At 39.6% G+C, this 10,913-nt stretch overlaps 1 protein-coding gene across 1 annotated transcript; it reads left to right on the forward strand.

The window, feature by feature from the left end:
• The first annotated feature begins 275 nt into the window (after window positions 1–275).
• LOC117294026 lies at window positions 276–10,404 on the forward strand. Its single transcript, XM_033776538.1, has 5 exons — window positions 276–592; window positions 1,317–1,655; window positions 8,375–8,719; window positions 9,307–9,633; window positions 10,067–10,404. The coding sequence occupies exons 1-5, from the start codon at window positions 529–531 to the stop codon at window positions 10,402–10,404; spliced, it is 1,413 nt and encodes a 470-aa protein (XP_033632429.1). The 5' UTR covers window positions 276–528.
• The last annotated feature ends 509 nt before the right edge of the window (window positions 10,405–10,913 follow it).

The raw sequence follows: 10,913 nt of genomic DNA on the forward strand, positions 1-10,913 counted from the left end.
AGGGAGCCGTTTCTCACAATGTTTTGTACTGCCAACCTCTCCCCATTACTCTTTACCAAGTGAGGTTTAATGGTAATAACTATTTTGAGTAATTACCAATAGTGTCCACTGCCTTTAATATTCAACTGAAGGAAAAATACCAATTGGAGGGAATCGTTTTGTGTGTGTGAATGTTTATAGGGAATTCCCCCGCGTGTACACATGGCCAAATATTTGGCTATGCATAACGCCGAATTATGCACGTACGATTCACCGCTTACTTGATTCAAGTTTGTGGGATATAGGCCTATAAAACGCATTGTGCCCATTTTGAAGAAAAAAAAATTAAGGTACAATTCAAAAGCGCTCGAACGAGATTGATTAGATGACCTTTAACCCTTACCAGGAAGTGCGGCACCATACATTAGTTTTGTATTCGATTAAAAGCAATAGTATAGAGTTTGTCATTGCTGCACGAGTTCAGCACAACTATCTGAACTACAAAACCGTGCAATTAACAGACTTATAGTGATCTGCATAGAGGCAAAAATGAAGTCACAAATTCTTAGCCACTGTGATTCACGTCTCATTGTTTTGCTCATGTTTCTTGAAGGTAAGCGTGACACTATTTACAATTATAAGTACATTTGTAAAATTCAATAACCGCAAATAGTTTCAAAAAGTTAACCAGTGAGTTTCCCTTGTTGATTATTACTTAATATCTTATTTACAATGACTACAATTTGAAATTCATTTCAATTAAATCAATGCGTCAAAAAGGTGTCACAAGATCAGACAAAAATGTACGATAATGACAATCGATTGCAATCGTAAACATTCGCCTTTAAATACATTTACGTGTGCTGTGTGTCCATACAGATCCACTTGCTGGTCAATCAACATATTAGGCTTTAAGGCGGAATTTTGAATAACAGTTCATTGATGAAAGCAGATATTAATACAAAAACAACAACATCGAGCAATTTATTTTTGGATTTTCTCATGCCAAGTAATACTGGTTTTTAAAACGACAAATAATTTGTATGGGTAGCTTTTTCAAGCCCCATTAAAAACAATTTGCCGTAAAACGATAGTTAAAAAAAGGGGGGAACGAAAAAGATTTAAAGCATAAGGCAAGTGTCTTAGGCCCTTTTCGAAACCACGGCTTCGGCTTTGGATTCGGCTTCAGGCTCCATCCTGTCGTCTGAAGCCCTGGGCGCGTACGCAAAGCACGCGCAAATTGTCAAAACAACCGAGGGGCCAATCTAGCCTGAGCCGAATCCAAAGCCAAAGGCGTGGTTTCAAAAAGGGTCTTAAAGAGCCGTTGATTTTTGCAGGAGTTACTGCACAGCCAGTTATTTCTGGAGATACATGGGCAGATATTGGCTTGGACACCAGTTTGTCATGCTCACCAGGAGATGCAATATTACTACTGAGATGGGGAGATGGCAGCTTGAACAATGATAATATTTCAAGCATGTCTACTATAGTGAGAGTGGTGATACCAACTGGGGATCTCATAAATAGAGATGAGACGCATTATGGATTTGATCCAAATGATCCTTTGTATCCATTAACAATAAAACAAGTGACATTGGATGATGAGGCTAAGTACTGGTGTGAGGTGTTCGTTGGTGGTGTTTACAGAGATGACACAAAGGAAATGCGAATAAGAGGTAGGAGCTCAACTATCAGATTTGTGATGTGGATTGCTACAGGAGGGTTACCTATAAGTCAGAATGCAAAGTCTCTGTCTCTTTATTAAAAATCAATTGCGGTAGTCTCTGTCTCTTTATTAAAAGTCAATTGCGGTTAAAGCCACAGGCGTAAACCTTGCTGCAGGTGGACTGGCAAAACTCTCTGGACTTGGAGAATTGCCTAGCAGATTCATGTGGTACAAAGGCCTACCTTATTATTCGTCATGCATGCTGATTGTCTGAAGTGAAGTAAAACGCAATGTTCCACTCACCATACTCCCCTCATTACACCGAATGGCATTTTCCTTTCAAAGAGAAGTGACTGGACTTTTGTCCAAAATGTTCAAGAGAGCATTTTGTCATCTTCACAAAAATAATGTGGCGTATAAATGCATGTGACGAACATGTGACAGTAAAGATTTAACTTCTCTTGTTGTGATTGTTGGGGTTGAACAAAGAATTGACTAGAATTGGATTCGAGCCAACGACCTCCGGATTAACGTGCCGGCGCTCTACCAACTGAGATATCTAACCCTATGTTGGCGGTGTCCCTATTTTGTCAATGTCTTTGTTCGGGGTGCCAGTCAGAAGCCATTCTCTTATTTTGCTCCGTTTTTATAAGGTGGGTCATGGAGCAAGGTCATGCGTCTATCTCCCGTACGATTGAGTTTTTCTCAAAACAGTGATGATTTATTCGACCTCAACCATACAAAAACTAAAAGTACATAACAAGGCAAAACGAAGAAAATCGAATCGATCTGGAAAAAACAAAAACAAAGCAAAAAATAACCTTCCGTAGTATAATCATTGAATCTTCTTTAAACCATTGAACTTCCGTATACAAAATTCTGCTTCTAATATTCAACAAATGAAAAGTTTCTGTAAATAATATTTGTCCTCATCGAACATCAAAACGTTAGTCATTAGTTGGGCAATTGCCCATACTGGCTATGTGTCTGAGGAAATTGGAGGGAACCGTTTTGTGTGTGTGCGCTTCATATCTGCTTATGTTCCTTCAAGTTACGCTATAATACCAAAAGGTACGCTTTCAATCCCATGTCAAGTTACGCTTACGTTCCAAGATACGCAGCTACGAATTACGTTCCAAGATATGCTTACGCTCCAAAAGATACTGTTACGTTCCAAGCTACGCAGCTACTCAGCTACGCTTATACACTCCAAGATACGTTTAGGTTACGCTACAATATCAAAAAGTACGCTTTCAATCCCGAGTCAAGCTACGCTTACGTTCCAAGATCTGCAGCTACGGTTACGTTTCAAAATACATTCTCACAAAGACGCTTTTGAATCCCTCAAGATTTCCTTCCCCCAAGATTAAAAAACTTTCACTGTGAATAACACTACAGGGCCCACCAGTTAACATCTGTTTGGCAGAAAATACTGTACAAAATTGCTTTACTATCCAAAAATTTAGGTGGGCACTAGGCATAAGTCTACAACATTTCAAATTTAATTAAAAATTGGCTGGTCACCAGTTTCTTCTAAGCAATACTATTTTGTGCTAACTATAAGCAAATTGTTTAGCCAATACAGGCTTCATCAGTGTGGGCCCTGGCACGTCGGGAGCATAACGCCACGATCGCATTTCAAGCTGCATCGTGGCAATGCAGTAGTCTGGATCTGGATATTATACATAGAAAGGTTTGTGGTGGTACCGCAAACCTTTCTTTATCGTATTTCCACCATGTGGCAAAGTTTCAAATCCTACTGATCTGGACATTATTATACTCCGATAAAAACATATACCCACACACACATGCAGAGTATAGCAAAAGTCATGCAACGCAATTACTGCATGCATTGTACACTGCATGCGCAACACTGATGAATTATTCATGAGCCAACCGCAACGCAGCCACTGTTTGGCTCCACCGGAAAGTCGGGGGAGATTTGCCGAAAAACAATAAAAAAGTTAAGACCCGTCGTTGCAAATGTCCTAGACCTTGGTGAGCACAGGAAATCAGAGAAACAGAGCGCCCGCTAGCGTTCGTTCATTACAAGCGTGTACAGTTTTTGCCGTGCATAATCGGAACGTTGGTTTTGTGTGACCACGCAACACCAATGGTCTAGGAACCTAGACTACCCTAACCAGGAAGTGCGGCACCATAAAATAAGTATTTTATTCGATTACAAGCAGTATAGAGTTTGTCATTCATGCTGCACGAGTTCAGCACAACTATCTGAAAAACCGTGCAATTAACAGACTTATAGTGATCTGCATAGTGGCGAAAATGAAGTCACGTGATTCACGTCTCATTGTTTTGCTTCTTTTTCTTGAAGGTAAGCGTGACATTATTTACAATTATAAAGGTAGGCCTACATTTGTAAAATTCAATTACTTTTTGTGTTGAACCGTAAATAATTTTTAAACAAATTACCCGGGTGAGTTTCCCTTGTGGTTTATTACTTAATACTTTATTTACAATAACTACCATTTGAAATTCATTTCAATTAAATCCATGTGTCAATAAGGTCCCACAACAAGATCAGAACCAGAAAAGGTGTAATTGGAAGCAGATAATTAATGTACGACAATCACAACCGATTGCAATCGTAAACATTCGTAAACAAAGCTTTTACATACGTTATCCTCTGCTATGTGTATGGACCAACTTTCAGGTCAATCAACATATCATGCGGAACTTTGTATAATGGGAAATTCATTATTTTAAAACAGCAATTTGTTCAAAAACAACAACATCGAGCATTGTTTTAAATTTTCTTTATATACTATAGGTTTTCTCGGTCAAATTCGGCAAATGAGCAGCCAATTTCATTTTCAGGCGCTCGAATTAAAGCTATTTTGCCTCTCCGGTTTTTACTGTGTTTCAAACTCAGAATTCGGTCATTCTATTTCGTTTTGAGGCATTCAAGTACCTAGCACACTCATTCTTTTTCATGACACACAATCAACATTCAATTTAGCAAAGCTGGTTCGACTAGAGATTTTGCTGATTTAATCATTTTCAGTTTCGTAAAGAGGCAATTAATTTCGCTCACCGAGGATTCAAATAAGTACGACTAAAGAAATACGAATACATGTAAACAGAAAAACTGTGCAAACCGTTTCGTACTTTCACAGGTTCAAGATGGAATGCTCTCTTCAAAAAGGCGAAGTCGAGTTGAACACTAAAATCAATCTTTAAAAAACTGAAGAAAAAAAATTCTTTATTTTATGTTTCCAGTAGACTTTACCTTGGGTCCCACAAGGGTTGTTTTCTTCTTTATTTTTTCGGGAGACCTACAATGGTTAACTGACCAAGACCTGACATTTGAATAGGTTTGAATGGTTTTTTAGTTTTTTTTTAAATGTTTTTAAATATTCACCAACCATCTGTGTTGGCGTGCCAGACATCTTTGGCAAATTATGTTCAAGAGTGCCAAAACATTAACCGCATGCCTTTAACATTCGTATAAGGAAACAACAAGTTAACCAAGCGTTTCTAAGACTGCAAAACTATCAGAATTGACTGCCTCAAAATGAAATCGAATGACTAAACACGCGCCTCAAAAACACTCCTGAGAATTTGAATGCAGCTTCGATGAATTGTTAAATTGAATGATTATTTTGTTAACTCGAATTACGTAAAAGTAGAATTGACTAGTCTTAAAATGAAATCGAATTACCCTTTTTTAGAAGCATTCGATTTCGTGCGAAATAGAATAGGCTGGTGGTTAAATTGGCTGCTCATTTTTCCGAAATTGACCGAGAAAACCTATAGTAATTAAAACGAAAATTAATTTGCAGTGCAGCTTTTTCAAGCCCCCTTAAAAACAATTTGCAGTAGAACGATACGTAAAAAGAAGAGGCAATGAATACGTTTTAAAGCACAAAGCAAGTGTCTTAGAGAGTTGTTTATATTTTGCAGGACTGACTGCACAGCCAGTTACTACTGGCGAAGCATGGGCAGATATTGGCATGGACACCGTCTTGACATGCTCACCTGGAGATGAAATATTACAACTGAGATGGAGAGATAGCAGCTTGAACAATGATGATTATGACAACACATCCATTATAGTGAGATTGGTGAAAGCGTCTGGGAGTCTCGTCAACAGAGATGACACACATTATGGATTTGATCCAACTGATCCTTCATATCCATTAACAATAAAACAAGTGACATTGGATGATGAGGCTAAGTACTGGTGTGGGGTGATAGATGTTAATGGTTTTAACAAAGATGACGCAAAGGAAGTGCGAATAAGAGGTAGGAGCTCAACTATCTTTGTATCATTGTCATCTAGATGCTGAACAGGCTTTGATGAGAACCAACATAGCTGTAAAATGCACATGTGATACCATGGTAATGAAAAATATTATGAAATTGCTACAGGAAGTTAGCTATAGGTTTGTATCAGAATGCAAAGGTCTCTTTATTCAAAGTCAATTGCGGTTAAGCCACAGGCGTGAACCTGGCTACAGGTGGATTGACTTGGAGAAATGCCTAAAGAATAATATAACCGATTCATGTGGTACATAGTTTTGTTATTCGTCATGCATGCTGATTGTCTAAAGTGAGTAAATCGCAAGGCGAACATTATTCCACACACTGATTCCCTCATTACACTGAATAACATTTTCATTTTAAAAGGGAAAAGAGAGCATTTTTGTCAGTCACCTGGAAGTGGTATTTTTTCAAAATAAAACTTTTACAGATTTGTGTTTTGATGAGTGGAATGTGAATAACAATTAACTAAGGTTCTAAAAAAAATCGTCCTCATTTTATAAATACAAATTTAAGAGTAGACCCCACCCGAGAGGGCGCTGTTTGTGACGTCAATCGAGGCGCGACATTTGAAGAGAAAATGTGTAGTCTGGGCTCCTTAAACTACGTCTGGGTACCTGATTGATCGGTATGATGCCTACGTACACAACTATGGCCACGGAGCAGACTGCTGCGCGCACTACGGATGCTGTGCATGCGGACGGTCCATGAATCGCAATTCTAAAAACATGCCCTCAAAGTTAAAACTTTTAGCCGAATTATTCACGTTTGGCATACGCTCTTCTAGGTTCGTCACGTCTTTCAGGTACCTTCTTTGATTTCTCACTCTTGAAAAGTTGTTGGGATGGCTTCATAATCTTTCTCTTCATGTCAAATGTGTGGTGTATTCCGGATTCGAAGCACGACGGCTCGAAGTGTTCGCTGCACAGCGCTGGAAAAGACGTCGGCCCGGACCACTGTTGCTCTTGTTAGTCCGACTTTCGCGGCCCACAACCACCCATACTTTGTATCTGCAGGAAACACATGCAACTTAACCCCATCTTTGTTGTTTTGCTGCATCCAGCAGCAATACACCTGGTCTACATTGCCGGGAAAAAAGAAGAAAAAAAAACTTTTTTCGAAACGTACAAACTCACGACTTGGACCGCATGTACTTTGCACGTGTGTTTACTCTATACGCCTTGTAGGCAACGCCTGCCTCGATTGACGTCACAAAAGGGGTAGGCGGAGTCAGCCCCAAACAACTTTATCTATTTTTTAAACTTATAAATCGTGACAAACAATTACTTAAATTTTGTTTTATTGTCCATAAGCTTAATACTCTTATGTTTGAAAGATTTTTGTTTATAAAGACAACAACGCAGTAAAGGACTTGTTATAATATGGTTATAATATGGACAACTGCTCAGAGTGAGTGCACTGCAATGGCCTCCTTCAAAGAAGTTTTTAAGAGTGCGATAATGGGGGGGGGGGGGTTGTGTCAGCGATCAAGTACGACAAAATGCATGTACAGAACGGGCATGTTCAATACCCAACATAGCTCTTGTTAATGCACACCGGGCTCTGCACTGTGGCGACCACTTCTTTTTTGCGCTGCATGTGCTGTGTCATGTTTTGTTCTGGTAAAACATGTCGGCCATTTTTAATATGAGTTTCGTCTTTTGGGGTCTGTTCGAGTGCATCATTATGTCGTCAGGCCAAGAATGTTCGTGCAATAGTTTTTCGTGTGTTATTTTATTGTGTATTTAAAGATATTTATGCACAAACCACAACCTAATGAAGTTGGCAGCTTCACGAATGCCTGAATGAATTGTGTAGCGGGACGCTTTATTAAAACTTGGTCACTTCGCCATTTTGTGACTTTCCTGAGTAAAGTAGCTACATAAAACACCGTAGGGTTGATATTGCTGCTGTTCAAAGGTCACTGAACAGGGCCAGATAGAGTTTGCGATAAGGTTCTAAAATCCTCAGGGAACTTTCTCCGGTTTTAAGGGACCGTTTTCAGTGGTGTTCCGTTCACAGTTCCTCAAAATTTGGAAAACTGCAGATGGCATTCCTGTTGCTAAAACTTGTAAACCTAGAGTGCTTTGACGGATTGTTAAAGATTTCATTGTTGAGCAAACTTCATCTTTCATTGATCCCTTGCATTTTGCCGATTTCACATTTTTGCAAACTAATAAAACGCTCACTGAGCGATAAACTCCAAACGGTTTTTAGGTGAAAAAAGGCAACCAAACGCATGTGTACACATAGAATGGCCAGTTTGGACGAAAATGGCATATCTATAGCAACTACGCGAACTGGCCCCTAGAAAACTGGACCCTTTTTTACGGAGTGGCGCAATAAGGCCTCGGTAAACTTGCATTTGGCCTGTTTTCACACCAGTGAATCGTTAGAATTAAACTATATCCAAGTCCATCACATTAATGTCTGTTTTTTAATTTCCAGTTCCGCCTGCTACCATTTCTTTAACCTATAAGAATACCATCTACGCCGACCAAGCTGATGTTGAAGTGATAGCAGGAGATGGTCATCAGTTTAGTTGTGAGACGCTCGGCATCAAACCTAATGCAGACTTCACCTGGACTCTTCAGGGTACACCACTTTACCAAGGACTTCCTGGGACTGCCACTCCTAATAGTGGAGATAGCAGATTGAGTGACAGCTTGAGTGCAGTATCTGTGAATGTTCCAGAGAGTCCGGCAGTGCAGCAACTGACATGTGGTGCTACTAACAGACAAGATGGGAATACAGATACTGAGAAGGATACTTCAGTAACTATACAAGTCAAAGGTTCGGACTTGAATTACGTTCGAATTTAGATTTGTTTTATTGTCCGCATTATAAATACACAGAAATTTGGCTTCCATTTGCATATACACATGTACAAGAATAAAATATTTGTTAAACAACATGCTGGCATGCATCAATCCAATTGCTTTATATCCGACACTCGTCTCTAGCGACCTAGTGCAAAAATCTTGCTGTGAAAACAGCTCGACCTAACTTAAAATGCTGACTCTTTTTAAATGATATTTTATTTTAACCCCAACTCAAGTGTTACACTGACCTAGGGATTATATTCTTTGCACCGTTGTGGTTCTGTACTTCTCGTTAAAATGTTATGTGAGTAATTATAACCGTGGTTCCATTTTCTAGCTCTCATTTCGCTGTATACTATATAGTTATGCTCTTTTGTTTCTGAGCAGATTTTTTAATACAAGTAAGGAGAAACAAGTTTCGCAGCTAGCAATACACTGTCATCAGATTATTATTGATTAATTTCAGTCGGTGTTATAGTGTTACGCTGTATTTGTTTTTGTGTCATCGATGTGAGAAATTCCGTTAAGATAACCCTGTTTGAGGTTGTTCTTTTCCAGTTCCTCCAATATCATCCAAAATGACTCTCCAAGGAACCAACTCAGACGGTACATTATCTGTAGATGAAGGTTTGATGAGCACAATCACATGCGTTGTTATGGGTACCAGACCATCTGCAGATATCAAGTGGTTTCTCAACGGTGTAATGCAGTCTGGTGGTACAGTATCCCCACCTTCAGCAGACTCTGATGAACTATATGATACCACAGGATCTTGGTGGATTACTCCAACTAGGAACAACCATAAAGATGAGATGATGTGTCAGGCAAGCACTCCACAATCACACGGAGATCTACCAAAGGTGACAGCAGTACTCAATGTGAATGGTACGTAACGAACACTCATACACCATTGGAAAAGGACGTTAGAATGAGTTGGTGAAATCGACGGCTGGTTCCTTGAATTGTTAAAGGTTTTATCACCAAAGCAGGTTCCTGTGATGTTCCCCTACATCCTCACTTGTTCTTTAGTATTAGTGTGAACGTAATAGGCACTAATATAACGTGTATTTAAAAAAGAACAGTTCGATGTATAAATGCCCTAATAAATTGGATCGCTACATTACCGGTAGTACAACTTTTTCAGAGCCACTCTAAAGGGATTATTAATAATGCAATTCCTTTATTTAGGAAAGAGACGCAATAACAAATTTATTTACCCATGGCAGGGAGGTTGGTGTATTCTTTAGTGATCAGCAATTCTGTCTTAAATTTTCTATTGTCAAATGACGATGTTTGTTTCGTCTTCGTATGCATGTAGGTCCTCCAGACACTCCGAGCATAACCGGCAATACACAAATGACTGAGAATGTACAAACTAGTCTGATGTGTGAAGCAGACATGGGGTTTCCAGACGATTGGAGTTTACATTGGTTCAGAGAAGATACAGCAATAACACCTAACCCTACCACAACGCCTTCATCCTCAGGAACTCGCTTCATGTTCACCAGCACTCTGGACTTCACACCAATCAGAGAATATAATGGACATACCATCAAGTGTGGTGCACAAAAGAATTCAATGAGTGGTTCAACGGCAAAGCTAGGTCCGATAGATGTTCAATGTGAGTTAAGCATTTTGTCTGTTGACCCCTATTGACGTCTCGCGCGGCTATATTAGTGAGGTTCAGCTGCACGTTTTAAGATTAAGGTTAACAATAATTGTCATGATAAAAAAAAGAAATCTGTCTTTCCTGCAGTGTACAGGGGAACTCTACATTCCGCGTAAACGTCAGAAAATATTGTGTCGTTAAAATCTCACGTTTTTAGCATAATTATGTGAAGTTACCATTTTTCACGTCAGGTTAGCCTTTAATCAAGGCGCACGCGGCGGCGGCACCCCCAGATATCACGCACGAAAGCAGACCAGCTGGTCTTTTTCGTGCTTGATATCTGGGGTTGTGCTTGACATCTGGGGTGCCGCGTGCGCCTTGACTTGAGGCTAACGTCAGGTAGGCCTACGTGCGCGTAGACGTCATACGTGAGCATGCCCAAAGTGGCAACGTGACCCAGAAACAACACCATATTTGACGTTCACGTTCACGTATTTGCTCGCTACTGTCTGCCCATAATCTGCCATTTTTGGTATGTGTAACTAAATTAAATGGT

The sequence above is a fragment of the Asterias rubens genome, chromosome 8 (assembly GCF_902459465.1).
Source record: "Asterias rubens chromosome 8, eAstRub1.3, whole genome shotgun sequence".
Taxonomy (NCBI): domain Eukaryota; kingdom Metazoa; phylum Echinodermata; class Asteroidea; order Forcipulatida; family Asteriidae; genus Asterias; species Asterias rubens.